The sequence below is a fragment of the Copidosoma floridanum genome, unplaced genomic scaffold, assembly GCF_036245765.1.
Source record: "Copidosoma floridanum isolate Cflo_tuat_1 unplaced genomic scaffold, Cflo_Japanese_pri ptg000028l, whole genome shotgun sequence".
Classification (NCBI taxonomy): domain Eukaryota; kingdom Metazoa; phylum Arthropoda; class Insecta; order Hymenoptera; family Encyrtidae; genus Copidosoma; species Copidosoma floridanum.
In genome coordinates, this window is record NW_028321905.1 from 2,981,785 (window position 1) to 2,998,147 (window position 16,363).

The 16,363-nt window shown below is 32.6% G+C and overlaps 1 protein-coding gene across 1 annotated transcript in view; it reads left to right on the plus strand.

The window, feature by feature from the left end:
* Mgat1 (alpha-1,3-mannosyl-glycoprotein 2-beta-N-acetylglucosaminyltransferase) overlaps positions 1-16,363 on the plus strand; it is a 511,064-nt gene that overhangs the window by 204,494 nt on the left and 290,207 nt on the right. Inside the window, exon 5 of the mRNA XM_014357434.2 lies at positions 10,048-10,284. Within this exon, the coding sequence (XP_014212920.2) occupies positions 10,048-10,284 (237 nt within the window). The remainder of the gene's footprint in view (positions 1-10,047; positions 10,285-16,363) is intronic.

Below are 16,363 nucleotides of genomic sequence, written 5' to 3' on the forward strand. Positions count from 1 at the left end.
CACTTATGAATCGTTTATTTTTAGTATAAAACAAATTTTCAACTGTCTCTGAAAGTAAATTGAGTTGGTCACATAGTGTATGTGTGGAAGTATATATGTACTTCATTAAATTTCTTGACTAACTAGAGTAACTATGATAAAAATGGGCAACAATTTTGTTCGTTACTTCAAATCGGATGTCTAAAAATTCATCAAATGGAAAAGTTTCGACAGCATTTTGAGTGCAGCGTTTTAAGATAAAAATACCATTTTCTAAAAAGAACCCAGACCCTCTATAAAGTAAAATATATGCAAATATTGCGAAATAATATAATACGTAAGAGTTTTCAAAGGCTTCGATTTACGAACCGAAAGGTTTACGGCACGAGCCGAAGGTGAGGGCCGTAACAAAGTTCGTAAAGAAGCCTTTTCGAACGAGTTTCGTATACTATTTTTCCGCCTGAGAACCCAAAATCAAGCGGCAAAGGTGCTATTTTGAGGTTAGAAGGCCAAAAAAACGGTTTTTACCTGTCACAAAAATAAATTCCAATTCTGCAACAAATATTCAATACAAAAGTTGTAGAGCTTATCAAAATAAAACTTTTTTGTACCGTAAGATTTTTTCAAAAGCGCCGCCTTAACGGTTTAATCGACAAAAATTGTCTAAAAATACCTAAAAATAGTTTAACACCATTTTATTTTTAAACAGCATATTTTAAGACAAAATTTTCATCACAAAAATTGCAGATCTTCTAAAAATACACTATTTTGTGTTGACTAATTTTACGATAGTGTTGTTATAAAGACACTTAAAATCAAGAAACGTTTCAACATAACTGAAAGGGCGTTTGAAGGGCGCTGTAGAAAAGAAAATGTTACTTGTAAACAACATGTTTACAAACTTTAAAAAAAAAAAAAAACTTTAGTAGATAATTCGACGGTTTAACCTTATAATAAATTTTTGTTGATATTATGTAAATATCATATTAACGTTGAATTCTATGCATCTATTCAAAGCACAAAATATGTTTAAGACGACATTTCTTAGGGTAGTGATTGAGTATAAATCAATAATTATAAATTAAAAGGTCAAGACAAAGCAATATTTGATGAAATTAATAGTTACGTCGATGCTGGATATTTAGGTCCGATGGAAGAAGCTTGGAGATTGCAAGGATTTTTTCTTTGTAGTATAAATCATACGGTTGTAAATTTTACTGTTTACCTTAAAACAAAAAAAACTTGTATTGAAAGAAGATGATATTCAATAAGTTACGAAAAACTACAAAATACAGTTAACAGTTTGGTTTGAAATAAGTAAAGATGATGACTCTGCAAAATTCATAGAGTATGTAAACTTCTTAGAATACTACATTTTTAGTTGAAAACAAGAAAAAATTTAATACATAACACTGCCATAGGTAGATTCAACATTGTATTTTCAAAAGATCATGAAAGATCTTTCAAAAACTGGTATTAGAGAAAGTAACTGGTTTGACATAGTTCAAAGATATTAAAATATTTAACGAAATAATATATGTAACGTTGAAATATATTGCAATTGCAATGGGTTTACCAGATAATATTGAAAAAATAGATGACGAATAGATTTTGAAAGAAGTAATGTCTGTTATTTGCCCAAGTTTTTTGCATGGTTCTGAGTTTTAGAAAACATTGAAGGTGACAAAATATGGAATAAATGAAGAGAATTTTTCAAAGGGGATTTGCCAATTGCTAAAAAAAATGTAGCTTTTCTACATATTAACTGAATTTTAGAATCCGAATTCGAATCCTAAAGTGCTTTATTTTGCCTACACCAAAAAAAAAAGACAATGATCGAAATTATTTAGATGAAAAAATACGTTTCAGTAAAGAAATTTTTAATTCAATGTGTATAAGTTCTATGAATGGCCAGAAAAAAATATTAAATATCATTTGCTCACGAAAAAAATTATATTCTCTATCTTGATGCTCTGGGATGGTCGGCAAAAACTTGTTTATACTGAATGTTAATTTATTATATGATTTCTTAAAATATTAAAATTTTCTTAATTGCATGGACTGGCATCACATCAATTTTGCTTTTAAAAGGAATGACATAGGACTTCAAAGTCACAAAATCTGAGGTCAGTTGAATTCCACTACGACGGGATTGGTTCATAACTTCAAAAGACACTTCAAAATCCACTAAAACTGTAAAACCCGATAATCCTAAGTGATGTCAAACATAAAACTTGCTCGTTCATCAAATCTTCAACTAACTTTCTAGCCCTGACATAAAAATACTGAAACCGTATCGATTAATTTTTTACCGTGAAAATATTTGTGTCGTAGCTTTCGTAGGACTTAAAGAGACTATTATATAGACTATATCGTCATTATAGTTCAGTTAAGGAAGCAAGACAACCTCATTTTTACGTTACGACGATTTTTTTTTTTTTTTTTTTCATAAATAGTAATGATATTCCCTGATTACAAATTTTGCTATACATAGTTTCAGTTGATGGGGCAACATATTTTAATTACACGATTTCTGGAAAAAAGACTTCTTTACTTTTTGCAGAATATTTTCTTCCAGTGCGTTTTTTGCCAAATATGCTTCATAGATTTTTGTCCCCCATCTAATTACTTACAAAATGGTGGTGGTGAAAAGTAGCTACGTTTTTTGTTTATTAATAAATTGCGTTCAAAGTTAAAAAAATTTTTTTTTCACATTTAATATCTGCAACACTTTCTATCTTCACAACGTATCTACGGACTTGAAGTTTAAAATATATTGCTATCACTAATACAAGTAAATATACTAAGTTTTAAGACCAATTGGTTTTGAACTTTTTGATTAGTTAACGATCGAAATTTTTTAAAGAGCTTAGTTGCTTAATATGCCAATGTCTCTGGTACCGTCTAATGACGACCAACCTTGCTTAAAAATTCAAAAAACTATTTAAATTTAATATTACGTTAGAATTTTGAAAAAAAATTAATTTTTATCTATTTTATATCGATTTCTTCAACCGTGCTAATTTAAAATAGACGTAAGAAACCTTATAACTTTTTTAATTGTAAATATTGAGGATTTGCTTTTCTACAGCTCATAAGCTGATATTTCCTTACGAATAAAAAAAAAATTTTCACCCTAGGACCTTCTGGAGCCAAGAAAAAAATTTTTTTTTTTTTTTTTTTTACATTCGTAACAACGTATTTTACGTTGTTGTTCCCTGAAATTTGGTTGGGTTTAAGTTTAATAGTTGTATTTCGATAAAAAAAAAAGTTTTTCAGTTCCTTATTGCTATTTTTAGTGAGAAAAAACAAATTTCAAGTTTACCGTGCGATAGCTGAGTGCACCGACAGGCATACAGCGGTGGAGTGGCGGGAAATACCAGCGCTTGGGTTTGTCTCTGCTGCTGAACTGAACTCTTATGCTTCAAATTAGACATGCTCGTATCACCTCATGTATCTTACGTTTCATATTACCTATAAAAATCCTTTTGAAATTGATTTAGGGTAACTTGACAAAATACACACGAATATACAATTTTTTTTTTTATAACAATTTAAATGAGGCGGTTGCGTCAATTTTGATCGTATTATGTACATTGATACCTGAGCTAAAAACATAAATATCGTTGTTTTGCAAAAGGAATAAAATTTTTGTACAAAAAAATCTGTTGTATATTATGCGAAGAATATTTAATTTATACTTAAAATAAAAGTTTTTAATGTTATGTTCACCATAACTTGACATTACAAAACAACGCTGCTTTCGTCATTCGAAAGAATTAAGTCATTACATTCACTTTCCGTAATATCTGATTCATCGATATTATTTTGAAATTCGTTATCTGACACATGTGTTAATTATGTTAAACCCCACTATACATTTGATGCTATTGTCGTGTTCGACGGCAATCCTGATGCTAGTAATTTATTTACAAAAACCGCAGAGAGATGAAGAATTTTTATCCCTATTTTAAAACAATAGTATAGATTTCTCAGGCCAGGTATCAATGTACATAATGCAATCGATATTTCTGCAACTGCCTCATTTTAATTGTAATTAAAAAATTAATTGTATATTGCACATATCTCGTCAAGCTACCCCAAACGCATTTTAAAAGGATTTTCATAGGTGGTATAAAAGGTAAGATACATGAAGTTTAATGAGCACGTCCAATTTAAAGCGTAAAAGTTCAGTTCAGCAGTAAAGCCAAACCCTAGCGCTGGTTTCTCCTTCCACTCCACCGCCGTACGCCTGTCGGCGCACTGTGCTACCGCACGGTAAACTTGACGTTTTTTTTCTCATACTCAAAATAGTAATAAGGAAATGAAGTATTTTTTTTTATTAAAATAAATTGTTGGACTTAATTCTCGCCAATTTTTAGAAATCAACAACGTAAAATACACTGTCACGAGTTTAAAAAGAAAAAAAAATTTTTCTTGGCTCCACAAGGTCCTAGAGTAAAATATTTTTTTTTTTAATTCGTCAAAGAATAACAGCTTTTGAACTGTGCAAAAGCGAATTCTCAACATTTACAGTTAAAAGTTACATGGTTTTTTACATCTGCCGTGAGCCAACATGGTCAAAGAAATCGTTAAAAAATCGGTAAAAATTTAATTTTTTTTTTTTAATTCATGGTTGATGTCATGGTAGTCACTGAAACCTACCAGCATGGGGGTATGAAGGATGCTGAGTTGGGTCTTCCTGATATTGTGTTGTACGGAAGGGACAGATATATAAATGGCTCTACAAGCCTTAGTAGTGGGATCCTTATTGCTGTGAATAAGGGGTTTGACAGCACTATGCTAGTCTTTGATGAGATTTTTGAGCAGTTGTTTGTTAGTGTAAAAGTGCCTGGTTTCTCTTGTACTATTGAATGAGTCTATTTGTGCCCCAGATTACCATTGGCTATCTACCATCGCTGTATGAATACTGTTAAGACTTTATTAGATAAACAAATATTATCCTGCTTGGAGATTTTAACTTACCCAATACAACTTGAAATGAGTTATCTGATCCAATGCCAATCTGCACGGATGGTGATACTCATTCTCATTCGGAAGTGTGCTCAAGAGATAGGTCATTAGGTGTCATTGCTGAGTCTTTGTTAACTTTTTCTAGTCCACTCACTCGAGGGTTACGGGCTTGATCTCCTGCTCACTGATTTATCTGGTGCCAGTATTGGTTGTCTGCTGGTACTGGATGAGCTGATTTCGGCAGATAGGCATGATGTTCCAGCGTGTTTCGAGGTCTCTGGTGTAAGCTGCTCATCTGGTGTTCTTGACAGTGTGTACTTTGACTTCGGTGCAGCGAATATTCAGAGTACATGCAGGGTGTAAATTGGCCTTTTTTATTGGATAGTGTTGATGTCAAATCAAATGTTGATAAGTTTTATGATGTACTACAGAAAGTCATCGACCTGTTTTTTCCTAAAAAGTGGTAGAAGCCAAACACTTTCTCTGCGTGGTACTCTTTGGCCTTAATTAATCTTATAATTGCGAAAAAGAGAATGCATAGGGCTTAGCTGCAGTCTGGTTTGTTGGATGACTTTATTGAGTTTAAGCATTTGAGGGCTGTATGTATTAGGACGTTCTGTGGATGTTATAAACAGTACAAAAATAAAGTTTGAAATAAGATGTATAAAAATATTGAAAATTTTTGGAAATATGTTAATGAAATGCGCTCTGTTCTGAACGTGCCTGCTATTATCACCTATGGAGAGCGTGCAACCTTGGTTGCTGTTGATAGGACTATTTTGTTTTCTGATTACTTTGGTTCTGTTTTTAGTGATGAAGTTGATTGCTTTGAGGCCGATGCGGTGCTGGGACAGCATAACTCTATATCGTTCTCCCTGAGAGAAACCTTGGAGGCAGTGATTAATATGACAATTTATACAAATAAAGGCCCAAAGTTGTGTCCTGCATCCCTTATAAGGGCCTGCAATTCTGTGTTCTCAGAGCCTCTTATAGTTCTCTATAACCAATTGTTGGCAACTGGTTGTATGCCGCTGTGTTGGAGATTGTTTTAGGTCATTCCTGTATTAGAAAACGGTAAAATGGCTTGTGTCGAAAATTATAGGCCTATTTCAGTTCTTGACACTGGGGCTAAGTGATATGTTAAGTTATGTATTGGTTGATGAGCAGCATGGGTTCAGGCATGGGTGTTCTACTATGGCTAATCTGCTGATGTATTGCGATATATTGGAGAGGCTTTGGATGTGAATGCCCAGGTTGATTCAATTTATATTGATTATGAAAAGACGTTTGATTATATAAACCATAAAATACTAGTTCAAAAATTACATAGAGTTGGTCTTAGGATATCTCTGCTTGAGGGGTTCATCTCACACCTTACTGAGCGTAAGCAGGTTGTTGTTTTTGATGGGGCTGTATCTGTTAGTGTAGTTGTTAAATCAAGAGTCCTTCAGGGGTCGCACTTGGGGCCATTTCTATTTTTTATTGACGTTAATGATATTAAGTATGTTCTTTTGTTTGCTGATGACATCAAACTTTATAAATGTATGTATAAAGATTCTGATTATCAGATGTTGCAGCGTGATCTTGATGCGATTGTTAATTGGAGTGAGGCTAATGATCTTAGAGCCAATGTAAAGAAATGTGCTGTGATTTCGTTCTCTATGTCTAGAGAAGTCGTACTTTGTGGCCATGCTTTGGGTCCCTCACCGATGATAAGACTTACTAAAATTCCTGATTTAGGTGTTCTCTTCGAGGATTCTTTCATTTTTGACAAACGAACAATCTCTGTCTGGTTGGTAGCATACAAAGCCTTGGTATTTTTTATGAGAAGCTGCAGGGATCTTACTAATGTATATACATTGGTTTATCTGTATAAGACCTTTGTAATGCCTCACCTATTGTATTGGAGACCGTATTCACTGCAAGCGATGTATAAGATTTGAAAAATACAACAGATTTTTTATATTTGTGTCGTTCAGAAGTGGGTTTTCCATGTCACCAATCAATCACGATTACTCGCGTATTCAGTCACAGACTGGCCTGTTAGATAATCGCTAGCTTCATATCTACAACGATTGTTGTTCTATGTTTGGATTACTTGCAGGAATTGTTAATTGTGTGTCGGTCACTTCATTATTCGTACCTCAAGATTGTGATCATACTTTAAGAAATGTAAGATGTTTGCTTGAAACCAATATAGTGTGCAATTATATACACAGTTCTGCATTGCCGCGCCTAAGGAGAATACGGAACTCTCTTCCTGCTATGATTAGAAATGTGAGTAATATTATTGCTTTTACGAGGTTGCTGATGCAGTGTGTCAAGCGGTGGTAGACGTGATCATTATTTATAGGCGTGGATGATAGATTGTAACTTTGTGTTACCACTAAATTTTGTTAAGGATTGTATACAGCTCTTGACCATTGATTTTTTAAATAAATAAATAAATAAAATTCCAATGAGAAACTAAATTTCAATCGTTTTTTACATTTTTAAGCCAGGTTTGATTGTTATTAGACAGCACCCGAGAATTTGGCGTATTATGCAACTAAGCTTTTTCAAAATTTTCGATCGTTAATTAATCAAAAAGTTTAAAACCAATCATTTTAAAATTTGGTACATTTACTTGTATTAGTGATAGCAGTATGTTTTAAACTTCAAGTCTGTAGATACTAATGTGTTACGGATATTTTATGTAGAAAAAAAACTTTTTTTCCTCTTCAAACGCAATTTATTAATAAACAGAAAATGTAGCTACTTTTAACCACCGCCATTTTGTAAGTAATTAGATGGGGGACAAAAATCTATGAAGCATATATGGCAAAAAAAGGACTGGAGAGAAGATATTTTGCAAAAAGTAAAGAAAAGTATTTTTTTCCTGAAATCGTTAAATTAAAATATGTTGTCCCACCAACTTAAACTGTGGATAGCGAAATTTGTAATTAGCGAATTTTATTATTCTTTATAAAAAAAAAAAAGAAAAAAAAAAATGCGTCGTAACGTGAAAATAAGGTAATCTTGCTTTCTTAACTGAGCTATAATGATTATAGTCTGTTAAATATCTTTACGGTAAATAATTAATCGATACGGTTTCAGTATTTTTATGTCGGGGCTATAAAGTTGAAGATTTGATGGACGATATTTTGCTACCTTGGACGTTTTTGAAAGGCTGGTGTGCCCTCAGGAGGGAAACTAGAATTCGCCACATAAGCACCATCGCATCGTGGCTACCTTACGTCCCTCGGACCCTGCTTCGCAGGTCCTTCAGGCTGCAGAATATCCCCGGGGATGATTGCACTGGCACTTATCTGACAAAAACTACTATTTCTTACCATGGGCACAAAGTACAACGGTTGCTTTACGCCCTCGAGCCACACCTTGTGCCCTTGTAATCACCTTAGCTCTACAAGCAGAAAATTTCTTTGCGCCCAAAGTACTTTTCTGCCCTAGGGCCCAAAGTGATTTACTGGACGAAAAAGTGCAATTTTGTGCCCTTGGTAAGAAAAATATCATACGTGACTAGAGCACCATCATGCAACAATCGCCCCCCGGGCGCTCATGTTTGTAGTTTTTGCTCTAGTGACGTAAAGTACCATTTATATACAAGTCAATGTTTTTGCATTCTATTTAGCTGGAAAAAGCTTTAAAAATGCTGCAATTACTTGGAAGAACAACTAACTTATTTTATCTTCTTAAAAAATAATCTAGAATCGCAATAACTATTGCTAAAACTAATGACAACTTTTTTTTGTTTTGGATACAATCTTTATGACCATATTAGTGTTTTTGTTCGTACAATATCAATACATTTATAATTTATTAGCATTAAAATGTGACTATAGGAGGAAAAGTTTTTTTAATCAGTAATCAAAAAATAAATTGTGTAACTGAAACCGCGAACTCGCGACTCTGGCGTAAATTATGATTTATCTCAAAATACCATCTTGCAACTTTTTAGAATTCAGTCAGTTCATCGACGGCAACATGGTGTCAGTTAAGTAGTCATTGTTAAGTAATAACTTTTTCAATAAAAGAGTGCTCTTAGCTCAGTTGACTAAGGCGCAAGATTTGGTTAGCGGAGATACGGCTGCTCAAGTGGGGCGCGGGTTTGAATTCCGGTCAGTGCAATTCTTGAGAAGTTTTTACAAGAATTGTTTCTGTCTGATATTTTTTCCCAAGCATCGCAGCTGATTCTGCACCACAGGCTAACTCACACTTCATGGAGGCCCTTGGTAGGTGCCAGACCAGTTGGGGAACTTAGGGGTTATAGGGGTGGAAAGAGAAGAGGACGTTACCGCAAGACAACCTGGAGATAGGCTTTGTGGGCATCTTAAATGGGTGTGGACATCAGGGAAAAATTGCAGAGAACTGGGCTGAAAAATGGGGGTTAAGGGGTCGAATGGTAAAAAGGGGGGATAAGGGTTACGGCACGTTGGAATACTGAAACTGGAAGCTTGGGGCTTAGGATGAACATCCTCCACAAAATGATGGTAGAGGGTACCCGTAAAAATCAACTTGAGTGGTGTACGGGTGGAAACAAAAATATTAACTTTGTTAAAAAGATTTTTTTTCATGAAAGCTAAAAATACTTTAATTTTATGGCCAAGTATTCTTTCATGTAATTAATTGTAGTTATTTTGAAAAACTGGTGAACTTTTTTTGTCTTCAGTTATTTGTAAGCTCATACAGTTTAAACTCCATTCAATTAAGACAAAATCTAAAAGTTTATTTTTTATTTGTTACGTATTATTACTGTTATTTTCGGTGCCAAAAGAAAAAAAAAAATGAAAGTTATTCGAAGTGAAAATTTTAAGAAGTATTGGAGTGAGTTTTTAATTATATCAGGCTTCGAAAAGCAACTTAATTATAAAATGTTAAAGCTACTTATTTAAATCGTCTTTAAAAATGATCATCTCAAATCGTACAAAAAACTGTTCAAAGAAATGTCAAAATGTTATCTCGTTTTTTCCCAAAGTTTTCGATGCCATATTATATTTTTTTTAAAACATTCAAGCTTTTATCACTCTCGTTATTTAGAAAAAATAACTTTATATTTGTAATACTACTGATAATAATATTATGCTATTTTTTCAGAATAAGACTTATGCAATGACTGTAAGAACACAAGCACACAATGTTTCTAAGGAGTATCCAGTTGTTGCAGTTTTGGTAATTTCATGTAATCGAATAACTGTTAAAAGATGTCTTGATCAACTTATTAAGTTTAGACCTCATAAGGATATGTTTCCTATCATAGTATCTCATGACTGCAACCATAGAGACACTAGTGATGTCATTAAGAGATACGACAGAGAAATAATTTATATGCAGGTAACAATAAAATATTACCAAATTTTTTAAAACGTAGCGCTTTTAGTACATTTCGAGTCAATCTCTTACTTAGTAGAGTGTTTTAGGGAAATTTCTTAGAAAATCTTTATACTTCTTACTACTTAACTCATTAAACTAGTCTGAAATAATTTTGACTGTAAAAAGAAATGTCAAGGTTAGTATAAAAGTGAAATAATCACAGTAAACAAAACATAGCTAATAAACTGTAATTTAACTCAGATCTCTTGTCCGAAGATATTTGTATGTGTGTTGCACTTTAGTGACCAAAGTGGAGAAATAAGAATTATTTTTTTACTGCGTATTTTTGGGCTTATTAATTATCATTGATGTTAAGATTATTGATGTAAAGAGAAACGACAACAGTCTGAAGTGACAAAAAGTCAACTCTTCAACCTTTTTTTTCAATAGGCCATGATATCAATAAAATAAAATTTTTGAAACGTCTTTTCAATTCAGACCGAAATTTTGTGTGTACAATGCATTCCTTTTGCTACACCTTACAATCGACCTATTTGAATGTTCAAGAAAGTAAATTATCAAATTCACTAGATTTATCACACAAGACCAGCCATTTGATTTTTGGGTAAATAGTAGTCTGAAAATGAATAAGAGTCAAGGATTTACATTCTACATGGACCTTAGAGATGACTACTGCCATTTCTTTTGTTAAGTCTTAATCCTTACAACAAATGTTTTTTATACAACTAACATTATTTCTGTTTTCAAGTAGCTTAAGTCTTATGTGCGAGCATCAGAGAAAAGTAACCTTAGAGTACTTTTTACCTAATACTCGTACACTTTCAAATTTTGTATTTATAAATTATTTTTCAATCTTATTGGTAGCTTTTGGTTCAGTAAAGGATATGCTGAATTCACAACTGATCAGTAAATAACAAAGACACATAAAACAACGACAAATGTAGTGACTTATTAGGCGTGATCTTCGTCAGTCGTCAGCATGAATACTTACATATGCACGAGTTAATGTATTACTGAGAGCACAACGATTGCTCATCTGTATTTATATCAAATTTAAAATCTAAACTGTTATAAGACATTGTCAAGGATACTATAAATTGGGTTCAATTTTAAGTGCCTCCCTTCTTTTTGATTGAATTAGCTGCACTATTCATGAATAACAGTACCAGTTCAATGTAGAATGAAAACAAATTTGGTTGGTTGAGCAGGACTATTTATTGTTACAAAAATTACATCTGACTGATATTTCGGCAATTTAGTATTGCCATCATCAGAAAAATTTTGAAGCTTCTGTTATACATTGTGAAGGTACAGACATGGTTATTAAATTGTTTGTTGCTACAATTTGTATCGCTATGTACCAGGAGTTCTACATGTGGATTTTCGAGTGGTGACGTGTATTTGCCTTTACCTTTTCGGTGGTCGAACATTATGTACGACTATATGGATTTCATAAAGGATTTTTCTTACCAGGTCCACATAGATTTAGTTGTAATTAGGTTATATTCTGATAGATTTCAGACAGTTTCAAAATTTTTCAATTATCTTTCCAGTGTAACTGATTTCCATTAGAAGAGAAAATTCTTTTTTTCTGCGTTGTAGATAAAAACTGATGATGGAAATACTACATTGCCGAAGTATCGGAAAAATATAATTTTTGTAACAGTAAATAATCCTGCTCAATTAACCAAATCTGTTTTCATTCTATACTTATTTTTTGACAATTAAGTAAATTTAATGGATTGGAGGTGATTGGAATTTCTGTTGATTATTACTAGTTTTTTATACTTATATTTACTTTCTAAAACTACAACAATGTCTCAATCAAACTTATCAGCTTACCTAATGTTATGAACAATAACAACCGATCCTGATGTACAACCATTTTTGTGCCTATTTATGCTGTGTTGGAAAGCACGTTTTGTTTAACCTTTGTATTACAATATTACTAGGTGAAATTAACTTACGAACCAATCCTACACCTTGACAATATACAACGTTACTTTTATCTAGCTTATAATTTTTTTCCTCACTCAATTTCAACTCAACTGTGGGACGGCGTATACATTGCACATGTTTAAAGAATTTTTAAACGATGGAAAAACCAAGCTCATACTGATGGCTCGATACTTCGAGGACTCATGGAGAAGTTAAGTGTTTGAACCGTTTTATCACACCCACTCTCGTGAAACTTGCTGAAAATTTGAAATAATGGGACACAGTTTTATATAACGTCAAGTTCACGATTAATAATACAGTTTGTCGTTCCACGGACAAGTTACCTAGTCGTCTGTTATGTGGAGTGAGTCAAGCAGTCAAGCCTAATAATTGTATGCGACTTGTGACACATAATAATGAATGTTGATACGTCTGCGGGACCTGAAAAATTAGTACCCAAACATAAAGAACCGTATGAGGTCAAATAAATAGGAGAAACCAGGGCGGTATACATCACTAGGAAATGTGGGTCTTGGCTTTATTTATCAATTTAACTGATCTATAGTCTTATTTTTTTTTCTTTAATACGTTTTAACCAATAATTTTTAATAACAATACAAAACACACAGGTAATCAAATAAAAAACTTGTTATTATCGATTGAAATTTTTGTCACGAAAAAAAAATTTTAACAAAACCTTTTAAGTAGAAAAGTAGTATACATTATTACTAGATAACTTATAGCTTTTAATATCGGAAAATAAAGTAGTGTACGTTAACTTTATGTCATGAACAAATTGGTTTTAGCCACTATTAACTGCTACTAATCGATATTGATAAAAGTGGATTTAAGGTGGTATAGATCAGTCTTGCAGGGCTATATAGATCAACATTGAAAGCAAAGCAGACGACTGATAAAGACTGCAACATGTAGTTGAAGCAGCATAGGGGAAATTCTTTTACGAATTAAACGGATTTTGACCTTCACCTCTCTGATTCGAATGAAAATTTATTTCCAGTTTCTACATTAAAAAGAAAAAGAAATGTGTCCGAGAAATTTTTTTTTTGTAGCCTATTTTCGATTTTATAAGTTATAACAAATTTCATAACAGTGGTTAAAGACTCATTTTAAACAATGTATAGATCCGAATCCTTAAGAGCTACAAAATTTTTACCAATGGCACTTTTGTGGCTGAAGAGTTAAACTTTGAGAAAAAAAATTGAAAAAAAAATTATCGACAAATTAATACTGTTATTAACAATTTGATTGTTTTAATCGATTTTTAACAATTCAACCCCAAATGAATCGAGTTTCTATTATTACCATCGTATTCTGCGTCAAATTTAACTTAAAAATCATGTTTTAAGAATATAAAGACTTTTCAATTGTTATTGTTAAAAAATATTAATTTATGTAGCACGTAATGGTAAAAAAAGTATTTTTTTAATATAAAATGATATCTGTACCTCGTATGAAAAAAAGTTGAGCGTAAAAAATGTAGATAATTGAAAGATCTACATCTTTTGTACCATTTGTCAGTATAACCTCAAAATTTTGTATTATCATGCAAAAAAGCGAGAATCCAGCATTTTATCATTTATTAGGAGTAATTTTTTACTCGTTAAACGGAGGCAAGCAATAATAACTGAAGAAATTATATTTTATTGAATTAATAAAAATGTGTTATAAAAACCAAGTGAACATTATGATTGCTTAACATTCATTAATAGATGTGAAAAAATTTTCATGTACATGTAAAACTTTGTTACAGTTTTATAACAAAATTTAGTCACTAGAAAATTCTCACAATATTTGTTTTTTCGTGCAAAGAAAACAGCCTAGCTCCTAATTCTTGACGAAAAAGTGGAACCATGCTATGGTAGTTTAGCGTTCCCTTAATCGTTGTTGCTCTCAAAAATCTCTCTGACACTAATTTTCTTTCTTCTTCGTAATCATCATTTGTAGAATAACAACAAGTAACATTTGGCCGTGATTCTGTGGCCCAATCAAAAAGTTCTCGCGGTGTTTGAATGAGATTGTTAATTCTCTTAAGACTTGCTCTGGCAGCTAGTCGTTTTACAGTCCCGCTTATTCCGTTGCATGGCCCCTTTTCATGTGAAGTGGGAAAAAATGCCACTCAGATGCTATTTTAAAGTCTTCAAAGTGATGAGTGAGACTAATAAAGTTCTTTTTGTCTTAATACTGTCCACTTGGACCGTCAGACATGTACGTTATTTTATTAACGCTCGGTAAATTTGTTTTAATAAATTCAATGAACTGCTTTTGATACAGACGTACGGCAATAGTGTCGTGATGTAGGCATTCAGAAATGCAAACAAAACTGGAAATTTTTAATTCATCCAAGTCATTCCTATGATGAATTGAAAATGGTTGTACGGTTGCCTAATCGTTGTTCTAATGTATACCCTGAACCAAAATTCGAATTATGAAAGCATAATTTTTTGAGAAGTCGCAAATTACGATATACTAGTTTTCTCTCAGTTTATTTTTCATCTTATTTAAAAAATCCCTTTGTTTGTTAACCAAAAAGAATAAATCAACAGTTTTTGCAAACCTTCACTTAACTTCAGTAAAAATTCATCAACTGGGGATATTAGGGTCTGCAATGAGGTTCTTCCAACCGTAACCCATTGTTTGTAGGTAACAATTTCAATACATTATTCTTCAAAAATTTCTTCCAGCTGCTCAATAACATTCGTCATGCCTGGGCACTTCTTACAAAAATTAAAATAACAGTCAGTCGTTTCGTTTTTGCATACTATACAATCGAAATAATCCTTATAATAGATCAAAGGTAGCTCAGAACCGGAGGTAAGTGATTTAAAATTGGCCTCACTTACTAGTAAACTAACATTTTTATGTACAGGACACACACAAACAGAGTGAGTACCAGAAGCACCTACCAAAACACAATATTTCGGCCTTAAGCTAGCAAACTTTGAGAAACTACATTTCATATTTGGATACTTACTAATAAAAATTTCATACAATTCTTTGAAATTATTGAATACTATCTTTTTTTTTTTATAGGTACCGATTTGCAGTCTACTTTTATCGAAACGTAATCTTTTTCTCCGGGCATATATTGAGTGTAGTCGTCAGACTAGTACAAGCTAACAATTGTATTGATAACATTATCTAGAGATGGATGTTGTTTTGGGCTTGGATCCCCAATTAATCCCTTATCTTGAGCAACATTTTTTGCTATCCATATCATGTGACGAGTTGCGGAAGGAAATGTGTCCTCAATTTTTTTATAAGACCATGATCGAAAAATAGTCGAAATTTTCATTTTGTGAACGCGGTTGGCCGAAGTATTGAATCTTTCTTGCAAAGCACTTATTGTCAAGGACTCGTTGTCACCTGCTTTAAGGTTATCTGGATCATCTCGGCTCAAATTAAAAATTTTGTTATCAATTACGGACGATATTTAATTTTATTTTTTTTCCAAATACTTTTTCGACAATAGTTTTTGTTATTTGAGGAGCGAAGATCTTAAGAAGCTTAATCCTTTGTTGAAAAAATCCACTCGTTCACTTTGCAAAGATAGATTATCTCCCGAGAGTCCAGATGTACCGTCACTGCTCCGAACTTTTGTATCAGATTCTTCACTTTAACAATGTTCATTTTGTAGCGTCTAAAAAAAAATTAGACTTAAACATCGACATAAAATTCTACGAGAGGTTAGGTATGTCTGAAGTCAATATAATAATCAAAATATTTTACGTACCAATTCTGGTAGTTTATTTCCACTATCTTTTGAATCTTCTTTTTTCAACTTTTATTACTTCAAGTGGCAAGAAGAACCAATTTCTTGTTGTAATGCATCTGACGATATTTCCAAGTCCAGTTTCACAAGTTGGTTTTCATTTACTGGCCTTAAATCAGAAGTGTTTGTTGTTGGATGTTTGAGATAAAAAGGATTAAAACGTCTGATCGATAACTAGTATTTTGCACTTTACGTGCCTCTTTCTGTGGCATTGTTACAAAGTAAAAACTATTTAACTTTAAATTACAACTAGTGAGAATATGTTTTGGTAGCGGACCAAAATAAACGCACAGCTGATCCATAAGCCAACGAACTTGTAGTACGGGGAATGTACGCAAGTAGCGTGGATAA